The sequence below is a fragment of the Mus caroli genome, unplaced genomic scaffold (assembly GCF_978045245.1).
Source record: "Mus caroli unplaced genomic scaffold, Mus_caroli_1 scaffold_2, whole genome shotgun sequence".
Taxonomy (NCBI): Eukaryota; Metazoa; Chordata; class Mammalia; order Rodentia; family Muridae; genus Mus; species Mus caroli.
Genome location: NW_028227257.1, coordinates 28,607,387 through 28,620,830, shown reverse-complemented (window position 1 = coordinate 28,620,830; position 13,444 = coordinate 28,607,387). Strand labels below are relative to the sequence as shown.

General features: G+C 46.9%; 1 protein-coding gene across 2 annotated transcripts in view; it reads right to left on the bottom strand.

Annotated features, from left to right (window-relative positions):
- Nucleotides 1-13,444, bottom strand: part of Ninl (ninein like) — a 76,110-nt gene that overhangs the window by 19,556 nt on the left and 43,110 nt on the right. For both annotated transcript variants that reach the window (XM_085833458.1, XM_021156253.2), the window contains exons 8-13: nt 10,564-10,728; nt 8,591-8,727; nt 7,631-7,771; nt 3,174-3,348; nt 2,164-2,274; nt 1,969-2,049 (exon numbers count right to left, since the gene is read on the bottom strand). In XM_085833458.1, coding sequence (XP_085689584.1) covers nt 1,969-2,049; nt 2,164-2,274; nt 3,174-3,348; nt 7,631-7,771; nt 8,591-8,727; nt 10,564-10,728 — 810 coding nt within the window. The remainder of the gene's footprint in view (nt 1-1,968; nt 2,050-2,163; nt 2,275-3,173; nt 3,349-7,630; nt 7,772-8,590; nt 8,728-10,563; nt 10,729-13,444) is intronic.

The window sequence follows — 13,444 nt, the reverse complement described above, 5'->3', positions numbered from 1 at the left end:
GAGGTTTGGAGTCCTGCAAAATCTTGAAAAGTATGAGGACAATCAGCCCTGGCTCACAGTCACAGCTCTGAGATTGTTCCCTAAAAGCAAGGTCACCTGTCTTTCAAGGATATGCACCTACGCAACTTGTAGGTCACTCGGAGCCAAGGACACAAACAGCATCAGTTCCATTTCTGAGTGTGTTTTCTGTCTGATTTTTTTACAGCCTTCTCCATACCATGTAAAATTATTTTATAACTCTTGGTATCATAACAATGCCTCTAATGGTATCCCCAGAAACAGCTACAGATTTTCAGCATGAGTTGACTCAAAGCAAAGCCTTACAGCCAGCATAGCTGTAAGGAATCAGATGCAACTAAGATCAGCTGTCTGCTTTATCGCTATCCTTTAGTAGTCATCTCTTCAAGATAGTTATAAATTATTGTGTTTGTTGCATGTTTATTACTGTAGTAAAAGCAGAGAAATTAAATGACTGAATAGTAATGCTGACATCCTGAGATTTTCTGTCAGTGGGGTTTATTATTGAGTGGCTTTGTTTTATTTTGCCTTTGAAGACCAGACCCAGGACTTATGCATGCTGTGTATGGGGGCCTACTAATGAGATACAACCTCATGTAAATTTTTAAGTGTCCATTATCTGAGCACCCATCTTACTTACCCTTGGTCACTTGGCAATGATGCCTCTGTAGGTGATACTAGAATCACCAGTGTTATTCCAATACTATGACATTTTCTATTAAGTTAGCAGTTACGGCATATTTCACATTCTAATACTGGACAGCAGCGGTTTTAGTCTCCTTGATGCCTGTGATATGAACGTGCAAGTGAGCTATGGGCTCTTGTGATTTGGCTGTTGCTTGTTTGTTTTTGAGACAAGCCTTACAACATTTTTCAGATTGCCTTGTGTTTGCTTTGTTGTAGGTTTTAAATGGGGGGACAAGGTCTCAGGCAGCCCAGATTGGCTTCCAACAGGCTTATATCATCCAAGATGAATGACCCTGAACTCCTGATCCTCGGGCCTCCACCTCCCAAGTTCAGGGATTATAGGCATTTGCTTGGCTTAAGGTTGACCCCTACCTCCTGGGTGCAAGCAATCCTCCTGCATCAGCTACTGCGTTTGCTGAGACAGCACACTACTATACATCTACCTTCAAGGACAGGAGTTTTTATAGTGTCTTAATTTTTAAAAAAGATTTATTTATTTATTTATTTACTTACTATATGTAAGTACACTGTAGCCCTTTCAGACACCCCAGAAGAGGGTGTCAGATCTCATCACAGATGGCTGTGAGCCACCATGTGATTGCTGAGATTTGAACTCAAGCCCTCCACAAAAGCAGTCAGTGCTCTTAACTGCTGAGCTATCTCTCCAGCCCTATATAGTGTCTAAATTTAACCACACATATGCCTCTCTTTAAATAATGCCTCTGGTAAGTTTTACACCAATTAACTTTTGGTAAACTTAGGCTAATCAAGAGCTGACTAATAAGGATTTATGATAGATCATTTAATAATTCAAAGTTCTTCTTCTTATTAGTAATGGGTCATTTGAACTTTGATTTTTCTTTCTGGTCTTCCTACACTGAAATTTCTTTACGAAGATTCATTTGGAAGTACAGTCAGGGAACACTTTCTGTCTTGGGATTTGACTAGTCACTGGAGTATCTGCAGCACAGCCAAGCAATGCCCATGTGTGGCTGACCAGAGCCTGAATAATAAGTTCTTTCTGGAAAAGAAGCTCTTGCAATCACTTGTGGGCCACCTTGCACTTGACGACCAAGGACATGATGGGAAAGAGATGAGGCCTCACATGGCCACTGGGGTCTTGAGCCAGGGAGTTTCTGCAAATCTATAGTGCTGGTCCTGTGCAGCAGGCCTGCCCTTCCTGTCATTGTTGCAGGGCAGGCTGGAGGAACAGGACCCAGGGATGTTCAAGATGGGTAAGCAGACTCAGGGAAAGACACGCACCCTGCACTTTAGCTCATAATCGTTCAGGATGGCTGTGAACTGCTCTTCCTGGGCCAGGAGCTCCATGCTCTGAGGCTCCAGCTGAAAGAGAGAAATGTGCATACCAGCATATCAGCTTTCCTGGGAAGACAGGACATAATGCGCTGACTCTGACCCCACCGACCACTAGAACTGCTCTGAATAGCAAAGGCTTGCCTTGTCCTTCAGCACAAACTGGAGGTCACTCTGCAGGCGTAGGACAAGCTTCTCTGAATCCGAAAGCTTTTCTACCACTTCTATGATCTCCTTCTGCAATCGACTGTTTTCCTAGGAGATAGGTGGACATGGGCTGGGTTCAGGACACAGAGAAAGATGCTAACGAGTCTCCATGTCACCTCTCTGTATGGTGGAGACTTATTTCTAGCAGCTTTTTTCAGGAAAAGCCCTGAAAAGGGCAGGCATGTGGCTGCCTGCTGCCTCTACGCCAAGCAGGCAGGGTGGGCTGTTGGAACCCCATCTCTTATGACAAACCCAACACCTCCAAGGTGACTGTTTCCCCACTGTCTTCCCTTCTTGCTCCCACTCCCATGTTCAGAGCGTTCGTGAGTGAAGGAAGAAAGGGCTGGTGAAGCATCATGTTTAAGCTGCTTTTGAAGTTGTATCAGAATGGTTCAGAGGTGCAGCACTGCAGTGGTGGAAGTCAGAAGACAAGGACTGTGCTGAGAAGGGTCAAGAGAATGCCATCACATTAGTGGATGATGTGAGTTATGTCCAGATACTCTTACCACAACGGGCAGGGGCTGCAGGAACCAGGGTGGAGGGAAAAGGCCACAGAGGTCCTTAGGCATTAGCAAAGAAGCTGGGAGCAGAACAGAAAGAAGGCACACAGGTAAGTGCTGCTGGAGCTTGGCTGTCCACACAGCTAAGATGGCTTTTGGGAGCCAAAAGCAGGGGAGGTACAAGGCAGAGAGGCACCAAAAACCCTAAAAGTTGTGGCTATGAATCCAGGTCATGGCAGGCAGTGTCTAGAGGTGTTCCTAGACCCTAGGGATGCAGCCATGCTGGCTGTGGTAGTAGCTGATTCACTCTGATTTTGAGCTCATATGACTCAGAACAGAGGAGGATTGAGTAAAGCCAAGACCTCCTACTTTGAGTGAGAGTGTGATGTCACTCTGCTCTGCCAATATGTGCCGTCCCAGTTTACAGCAGGGATGCCTCCCACCTACCTTCAGAGCCAATGTCAGCTTCTCTCGGAGACTGGTCTCCTCAGCCTGGAGACGACCCACATCCTGCTCCAGCACAGCTCTCTGCCTGCGGGCTTGCTCCCAGAATAACTCTCGCTCCATCTCTACCTCGGACCGCAGGAGGCTCAGCCTTCCCCTGTACTCTTGCTCTAGGTGCCTACAACAGAGCACACAATGCACAGTCCCTCTCGGAAGTGTCACTTGGCCTCTCTGGACACCTGTCTTTGGAATGCTTCCTCTGCTGGACCCTGTCAATTTGCTCAACAGATGAACTGTCTATGCCAGAGATAAGAGACACTGCATATACTTCCTTCATGAGCTGGTGGACTAAGGGGGTTGGGGTGGTGGTAGACACATAGTAAATACTCAAAGCTGTACTTGGAGCCCTGGGGTGAGCAAGTGGGTAGAGATCTCTCTGCAGGTACCCTAGATGTCCTGTCTCTCCACCTATCCTGCCCACATTATACCACACCATCCCAGGCAACCCTAGCCTACAGAAGCCCTGTGGCAGGCCTCTGATGCCAGATGATCAAAGTCAGCCTCCATTTCTAGGAGACAGGCTGCACAAAACCTGTGGACAGTGAATTCCCGAGATGAGGGGAGCCAGCACAGGAACTTCTCCCTCACAGTCTATCCTCATCTTCTGCAAGTGCTGCCAACCGTGGAAAGCAGTGCAAGCCTTAGTCTTTTCACTCTGGTGCCAGCTACACGGCCTGTAAGTCTCTCTAGACTGCGGGACGCCTCAGCAGGGTCAGTGACTAAATCTGAGAGAAGGTGTGGGTTCATCCTCCCAGCCGACACAGCCTGGACTTTTATCTCAGCTAAGAGCTTTCCAGAAACCATACCCTAAAGGGAACAAGACGGAGGAAGGCTATGATTTGGGGGAAAGATAGTACAAATCTGATTTATGCTTGGAAAATAACTTGGGGAATTTTTGTTTTTTTAAAGAAGTTTTAAGGGTTAAGAGATTTAGCTCAGTGGTAACTCTGGCCTAGCAAACATAAGGCCCTAGGTTCAATCTTCAGCTATAGAAAAAAAAAGAGATTATTTCCATAATATATTTTATCCTATTTAGCCCTTTCACCCCATTTAAAAATCTTAGAAATGCATAACCAAAAGAAAGTGGATAAAAGATTGCATACTTACAATCGAATCTCTGCAGTCAAGAGAAGAGAAGAGAAGAGAAGAGAAGAGAAGAGAAGAGAAGAGAAGAGAAGAGAAGAGAAGAGAGAGTGTGTGTGTGTGCATGGACATAAATATGTGCATGCACATGGGCACGTGGAAACCAGAAGTCAACATCAAGTGTTTTCTCCAGTTGTTTCTCATTATTATTATCATTATTATCATCATCACTATCATTATTATTATTATTATGGCACACCTGCAGATACACGTATCCCATCCCCACATTCACTCATGTATATGATAAACACACAGAGTTTATGCTCTTCTGACCACCCCCCACCCCAGAAAAAGAATACACACTACCAAATCTTCCTAGATGGCTGGGTTAGGACCAAGTCCTCTACACATGTTGACTAGACAGATCAGTTCTACAACTCAACTAGGATATGAATTCGTTTTTCTTTCAGTCTTGGAACACAACGTTTAAACAGGAGAGTCTTCTGTGAACATCACTAAGGCAAGGCTGGAAAGTGGCTGGTGGGTGACCCTGACTCTCCTCCACACCTAGCATGAAGAGATCCTGGGAAGCATTAAGGTCGAAGTGATATACACAAGGAGCAGCTGGAACAGCCCTGCAACCACTCTAGACTCAACACTTGGGAGTAAAGTGAAAGTGTTATTGCTGTGTCAACCCTTAGGAGACATCAAAAGAGAGAAAATGGCATCTAGTGACTGCCTTGCTCACCTGTCTTAGTCATCTGCCATTTTGTTTCTAAATAAGCACTTTCACTTTGAACCATACCCAAAGCCCTTTCTACTCTCTTTTCAATAACAGCTTCACTCTGAAAAGAGAAGGACTTCATGAGCAGTTCTGAGAAGACAGGTAAGTAAGGAGAGGGTCTTGGAGGAGCAAACGTAGGAATGAGAGTCAGCCTGGGCCAGAGCTCCGGGAAGGAGTTCAGAAGCTGGGAAGCCAACAGTCACCAACTGTTCACGAGAGCAGAAACATACCAAGTCATTTCTTACAGAAATACCCTTGTGATAAAACAAAGTGATTATGCCAAGGGGAGGTGACCTGGACCAGCAAATCAAGTTCCCTGATTCCACCACTTTGTGGGTCTCCCATGCGTGGTTTCAGCCTTATACACACCCTCCTTTAATGAGGCCACAACTCAGACTGACTGGCAACACTCAAAGTAGATACCATCATCCTATCAAGATGTTGGTGGGGAAGTAGGCATGCAGCTGTGCTCACATACATACATACAGCTCACAGTTGTATGTCCACAGGCGCTTACATGCTTATTCTCAAACATAGCTGCAGCCAGGGCTCACATCCTCATCTCCATAATGTCGACTTAACCACAACCCTCCTCACACATACGAACCTGTAGCATCTGCTCTTCCCCAGACTCCAGAGAGGGGCACGTGTGGACCAGAGGTGGGCAGTGTGGGGCAGCACTGGCTGGAGGAAGGGAGGCAGAGATTCCCTTCTACATAGCAGATCTATAGGAATTCAAGTGCACAGGCCATTGAGAAGGAGGGGCTCCTCACAGTGGACCAAAAGGCCAGAGCTGACTGAGAGGCCTAATAATACACTTGGCCTGACAAAGTGAGCAGGCTTTACGGCCCTTGGTGCTTCTCCAACCTAAGATTCTTACACTCCCTAAATAAATAAGCTATCTTTGAAATAGTGTAAGACTGGCCAGGCACAGTGGTTCGTGTTACTACTTATAACCACAGCTACTCAGGAGACTGAGGCAGCAAGATTCGAAGTGGGCAGTCAGCTTGGGGAGCTAAGTAAGACCCAGACAGAGGAGACTTGGGTTTCAACTCCATACATCCATGAGTAATTGTGAGCAAGTTATGAGCTTGTCTGACTCTCCATTTCTCTGACTGAAAATGGGATGGATGCTAGGGGTTAAGTGAGACAGCACTGACACAGACAGGATGACAACGTCTTGAGACCTCACCATCTTCTTCCTTAACCTCTGCCTTTGGGATGCCCAGGAACAGTGCCAGAACACCCGTGGAGAAGGAAGAAATGGGCTTTTTGTCTAAACCCAATATTTAGCAGAACACAATCTAACTGCTAGGAGGTAGGGGCTCATTGCTGAGCTCCAGATGCAGGTGGATCACCAGCAGAACCTGTGGTACCTGAGGTTAGCTGCCCTCAGCTACAGAGGGTGTTGTCTAGGCTGCTGTGGCTCCAATCCAACCCTACCCTGTTCGTCCCTTGTCCCTGTGGCCATGATGGTCTAATAGTTCCTTGCCAGGTGGGGTACTCAGGCACCAAAGCTACAAAGGTAAATAAAGGAGAATGAAAATCTCTGTGAAAGCCCCAAACTCCATCAAGCCTGTGTGGGAGGCTTCTTCAGTATCTTGAGTAACACTCAGGGAGACATGTCACTCCACATTCCCAAGCTGTCAAGATGCTGTGAAGAAGCAAGGCCTTTGGATGCCAAGGTACTCATGACAGGATGCACAGACTCCTCAGCAAGTGGACAACCATTCCCCATGAACTGCCCTCCTTTTCTCCCCTCATGTAGTACAGTCCACACTGAGACATGTGCTGTTACTCAGTGCTCAGCATAGAGATGCAGAACTGGCCCCACCTAGCCCACAGGAGAGGGGCTGAATGAAGGCTTCAGGCATAGCAGAATTGGGATCTGATCTTGGGCAGGCCTCTTTTGGATGAGTGCCCAACTCAAGATGGAGAAGAGGGGGAAACAACCAGCACTCTCTGGTCTACATCGTACCACAGATCTGGGTGAGCAAAAGCGTCAGGCAGATGAGCACCTAGCTACGGATGGCCAGGAAGCCCAGGGCTCCCCCAGCAGAGCTGGCGATGCTCCTTTGATGCCTTAGCTTTAATCTTCCTGCCAGGGGCTTCCTCCAATGTCTGGTTAATAAACCCAAGAAGTAATTTTGTGGTTTTCATTTTGGCCCACTGAGCCACCTTCTCTTCCTGGCCCTTATGGCTCAGTCCTGGTGCTGTCCCTTCCAAATCACTATCTTGCAATACCAACTATTCCAGTTAAGACATAACCAGATAAATTCATGGACAGAGCTAAGATTATTTCCATGGCAACAGGCACACAGGAGACACCATGGGTCACTGTACCCATATCAGAAAAAGCAGGACACTGCTTGTTAGACTCAAACTTCCTTTCAAAATAGGTGTCCCCAAAGTCATTCCAATTTCCTCTGGCTCCAGAAAGACAGCAAGACCACCTGGCCCCTGGGTCTCCAAGAATGGGAGGGAGTCATTGCTGTGGCTGCTCAGGAGCTCTAGCTGTGAGCCTAAAACCTACTTGATTTTCTTTTCCGTGAGTTGCTCCAGGGCTGAGTGGCAGTCATCCATTTCTCTCACAAAGTCCAGGTTCCTCTTCTCAGCTTTCTCCAGGTCCTGTCTCGCTTTGTCCCGCTCCTGCACCAGCTGGTCCACTTGCCCTCTGCCATGGGAAAGACAGACAGGACACTGTTGTCAGCCTGACAGACTTGCCCAGGCTTCACTGCCCCACAACCACCTCACTCTACAATTGTGACCATTTTACCAGCGCACATATTAAGAAAGGCCAAAAGACAGTCTCAACAGTAAGATAAACCAGATCCCAGCCCACCAGGAAGGTTTATTCAAAGGGACTTTTTCTCTATTGTTAGCCTTAGCCAAGATCCCTTGGTTACTCTTGAAGCAGGGCCCTCTCAAATCACATGATTTCTGCCTCCACAACAGTGAGCTCTGGAATCAGCAGGATGAGGGTCAAGTTCAAATTTTTTTTTTTTTTTTTTTTTTTTTTTGGTTTTTCGAGACAGGGTTTCTCTGTATAGCCCTGGCTGATCCTGGAACTCACTTTGTAGACCAGGCTGGCCTCGAACTCAGAAATCCACCTGCCTCTGCCTCCCGAGTGCTGGGATTAAAGGCGTGCGCCACCACGCCCGGCAAGTTCAAATTTTAAAACATAATAAAAGTGGCTGAAGGAGTTCCTGGACATACGGATGTCTAAGCATGTCCCCATATTTAAGGATACACTTGTAGTCTTTAATTCTGGGGACACATAATGCAAGCAGTAGCAACAGTAAACAGCTACAGGCCCTCAGGCCTCCTCTGCTCTCTTCATTTGAGTTTAATTTACAGGGACAGGAGAGCAGGAAACAGGCAGACCAGGAATCACCAGAGGAGACAGAGGTAAGGCACAGGAGATACAACCTGAAGTTCTTGGGAGGTGGACCCCACAAGCAGGACTTTATCCCATTCCCTTGTGGGCTCTTACTGGTGGTAGCTCAGTTCCTGGCGGTAGCAGGCCAGGGCTGCCTGCTGGATGACACCATCCACAGTTAGCAGTTCATTGTCAAGGGCCCAGGTCAGCTCCAAGAGGTTCACCTTCTCATCCACACTGAAGTCCAGGCTCTGGAATCAGGAAGCCCCAGAAGGCAAGGCAGAGTGAGAGACTTCTCCAAGTGTAATCTCTTGCCCTGTGACAATGCAGGGGCCCATACCCACAGTGGCCACTACAGCAAGCACCTGCCCCTTTCCTGTCCGCAAGGGTCTCTGGTTGTTGGGGTGATCTTTCTCAACCTCAGTAACTCAACTGGGCTGTCAACATTGGGCTTCTTCATCATACTATAGTCCTCAAGATCCCATTACAACAGTGGGTACAAATCAACATGGACAGAGGTTTTCTGCCTAATCAAAGTACAAGCTGCAGTAAGGAGCATAGCCCACCTCAACACACCACATGGACTGAAGAGGAGAACTGGGGAGTGGGTCCCTTTCTCCCTCTGAAACCAACAGTTTTAATTACTAAGGTAAGCCTTTGGCCGACCCATGTGGAGAGGAGAGACCAAAGTCCTGATATAACCACCTAACACTTGACATCCAACTCCTTAGGGCCAGTCAGGCCCCTGATAGGCTCTTTTTTATGTGAATGAAAAAGTCTCAGTATATAACCCACAAACCAGGCAAGAGTGCTGGGAGCCCCTTGCAAAGGTCCCCAGATGGACCAAGGTCGGAAAAGTTAGAGAACTATGTCACAGCAACTGTTTCTTGTCTAAGTAAAAGGGAGACGTCAAAACTACCCGGGAGAGCTGTGGAGCTGGGTCAATGGCAAAGTACTTGCTCGTAAGCGTAGGAACCTAAGTGTGAATGTTCAAGTAAAGCTTGGCGCTGTAGCTCACAGCTGCAATGCCAGCGCTCTTTCTTAGGGTGAAATGAGAGGAAGGCAGGAGGAGTCCTCAAAGTTCACCAGCTAGCTGGCATATGCGCTTATGGACAAAAGAGTTCCTCTCAAACAAAATAAAAGGCAAGGACTGATACCTGAAGTTATCCTCTGAGCTCCACATGTGCACCATGGCATGTGCACCATGGCATATACGCACGCATGCACACACACATGCACAAACAAACCAAAACCATAACCAAAATGAATAAAGCTAGACGATGGTTTGTGCCTCTGTTTCTAGAACTCATAGGGTAGAAACAAGAGTATTTAAAACAATAAAAATGTATAGCTTCAGGAATTAACTACACAGAGCAACATCAGCCTAAGCACAGAAGTTGAGATATGGACAGAAATCACAGAAAAACCTACTTGTCCACTCGCAAGGAAGGACTGCATAAACCAATAGTGACACAGTATGATACCAACACTAAGAAAATTAAGCTAGAATGTGTAACACATTTGTCTATGTTTGGAAAAATTCTACCAGAGGCTCACGTGCATGTGGGTGCACATTCACAAAAGGAAGGCTGTGTTGTTGCTCTTCAGATGCAACTCTCCTAGACTTTTATTTGTTTGTTTGTTTGCTGTTGTTGTTTTGAGACAAGTTCTTTTATTAGCACCTAGGGTTTTCAAGTAGGTTAAGCTGGTAGGCCTTAGAGCCAAACTCTGAGGATCCTCTTGCCTCTGCCTCGTCAGGGCTGGGATTACAAACACTCAGCTCCTCATGCATTTGTATCTAGTATTTTACCAACTGAGCCATTCTCCCCAGGCATCCTTGAATGGATATTTCCCGACTGCTTTCTCTATGTTTTAAAGTTTCAAATTAAAATTTCCTACATTTTAATTGCAAAAAATTATGAAAAAATATTCCCTTTAGGGGCTCCTATGCATGGAGTGAAATACTGTCAGCACATGCTCTGCTGCATTTATCTTCTGTGGACACGTGGCCCCCACATCCCCTGCTCAGCCCCACAGTGCCTTAGAACGTTATACAACAGGGCAGCCATAAACAGTGAGTTGCAAACCTGCAAGATCTCCCTGCCATTCTGAATGCCCTCCTGGGCCCATGCGGAGATGACCTGCTCGGGAAAGGCAAAGCCACTGCCATCGTCGACACTGGAGAAGAGGCGCAGGCCTGAGCACACAGACACGAGGGACGAGGTCGTGGTGGTGTGGCAGCCGCTCTCCTCCTGCACATCAGGAAGGAAGATGCTCTGAGCACTGAGGCATGTTAAGATTGGGGTGTCTGTGCACACTAACAAATGTCTCACCTTGACAGCCTGTGTTCAGTATTTTGCCTTCTCATGGAAGCCTAAAAGAAGAGAACGCATACCCACAATGATCCGCAGCCCCCTTCCCTAGGGAAGACACTTGGCATAGCTTAGGGTTTACCTGGGATAACAAGGTCCGGCAAGGGACAGAAGTGCAACCGCACCTAGTCCTTGGACCCCAGCCCCTGGTCTTGCAAGGATTCTTGGATACTTGCTCCTATTTATCACTGTCACCTCATACCTGTGAGGCCTGTGCCAGCTCTGGCAAACAAGCCATCATGTAAAGAGGACCCATAAAGGGACCTGGCCATTCCTGTCTTTGTTAAGAAAGTACCAGGAAAACCCAGGTAAGGGAGGAAGTGACAGATGGGCTCAAAGGGGCAGAATAGCTAAAGCAGAACTCCGCATTTTCCAGAACTCAGTCCCATAGCCCAGTTGTACTAGGCTGTAGCAGTACTAGGGAGGATTATGAGATAGGAAAGTCTCCCAGAGGGAAAGCTACCTGTGAGGCTTCTCTACCTCCTGAACCCAAGGGTGAGAATGATTTCCTACCCTCTCCTGTCCCACCTGGGGCTCTTCACAAGTCTCCACTGTAAGGAACCTTGGAACTGAGGGAGGTAGTACTTGCTGTATACTAGGGAACACCGTGCACCCACTGCACCCAGGACCCACTCCCTGCTTCAGGAAACAGACGGGCTGTTGTGAACTCCCCTCACCACCTGCAGCTCCTCCATCTCCTTTCTCTTTTCAAGATTCCCAGGCTGAAACGCTTTCTCCAACACTTACCAGCCTGTCTTCTCCCCTTCCTAGCTTGCCCTTTTCTTGGGCCTCAGTCTGACAACTCTCCCAGAGCAGCCTGCAAACCTTTCATCAGAGTGCAGCATTCTGGGCAGGGCATGCTAGAGGTTCTCTTGACTCCCACCATTCCTGCAGCTCCAGTGCCCCTCTTGTCCAATACACCACCAGCTCTTTCAGCTGGCCCAACCTCTCCAGCATGCCCAGGGAGAGAGTATTTGCTGAGAGGTGTGGCTGTCTCTCAATCCTTTTGTTTACAACAAAGCAGACATCTTGTTCCATTTACAAAGGGAGAGAATGTCTCTGCTATGTTTACTGACCCACCTGAACACAAGCTCTGATACCCAAATGCACTGAGGAATTGCTAGTCCCTCCTCTGGATCTAGAAGAAGGACGTGGTGGAGGTGAATCCCTCTGGAGCTTGCCTTCCTGGAGCTGGCACAGTCACATAAAGCCACCAGAGTCCACATGGGACATGGCAGGCTCAACCTTGCAGTCAAGCTGGTCACTTTGCTGAAGTCCTTGAGTCTTGAATGTTGCCCAAAGTAAGAGGCAGGCATGAAACAAGAAACATCAGGAGGACAGGAATCTGGTGTCTTACAGACTAATCCTCTCCTTGTCTTGGCAGCATGTGCCACAAGTGCACAGTGTATGTGCATGCACAAAGTATGCAGAGTGAGTGTGGGCATATGTTAATATATGTACATATTTGTATACAAACTGTGAGCACACATGAATGTGTGCCATGTATGTAAACACACAGTAAGTTTATACATTTAATAAATAAATGTCTGCTGTGATTATGTATGTTTACGGTAGGTACACACCTGCATTTGATGTGCACATATGTATACACATGTACAGTGGATAAGCAAATGTTTATCTGGTTGTGTATGTACAGAGCCTGAACATATGTTTATAGCAGGAGCACATAGAGTAAGATGTGTTTATATACAATGAGTAAGTATAGTGGATGTGGACATATCTATATGGGTGTACATATAGAACCTTTGTTCTACTGTGTACCTACAATGGTTGTGCATATAGAGAACCTGTGCTTGTCTTCAGCAGATGTGCACATACAGGAGATGTGGAGTACACAGTAGGTACACATATACAGGAATGTGCACAGGTCAACACTGAGTGGTGCACAGAGACATCGCAAATCTATAGTGGGTACCTGTGCACTGTAGATGTGAATGTGCACACATTCAGTGCATGTGTGGATGTGTACGCATGTTTCTACCCTGGGCGATGCATGTACAGAGCCTAAGCACATCTATATATAGTGGATGTGCAGGCACAGTGGATGCCATGTGTCTTCATGAAGTTCTCATGTCTAGAGAGGGTACACACATAGAGAACCTGAGCATGTCTAGAATGGGTGTACATACAGAAAATATGTACATAATTGGTAATGAGTGTATAGTGAACATACATGTGTACAAGTGGTGAGTGTTTAAAGTGTGTGCACAGAAGATACACATATAAAATGGATGTGCCACATCTACAATAGCAATGCAAGTATGGTGGATGAGTGTGCACTCAGTAAGTTGTGCGTGTCTAGATGATGTGTGCACAGTGAGCACAGTACAGTATGTATGAATGCTGCTGTATGCCTGTGCTGTATACCTGTATGTAGTTTGTGAGCAAACTGAATAAGGTGGGAAGATGGTCCAACATCCACAGTGCCAGAAACATGGAAGCAGGTCACCAAGTGCAGGGAAGGAAAGAAGTAAGGTATACAGAAGGGAGCTGTAACGTCTACAACATTCTAGACCATGACCTCTGCCATGGATGAGGCTACTATGTGAAGAGGCAACTTCCGAGAAGCACATGG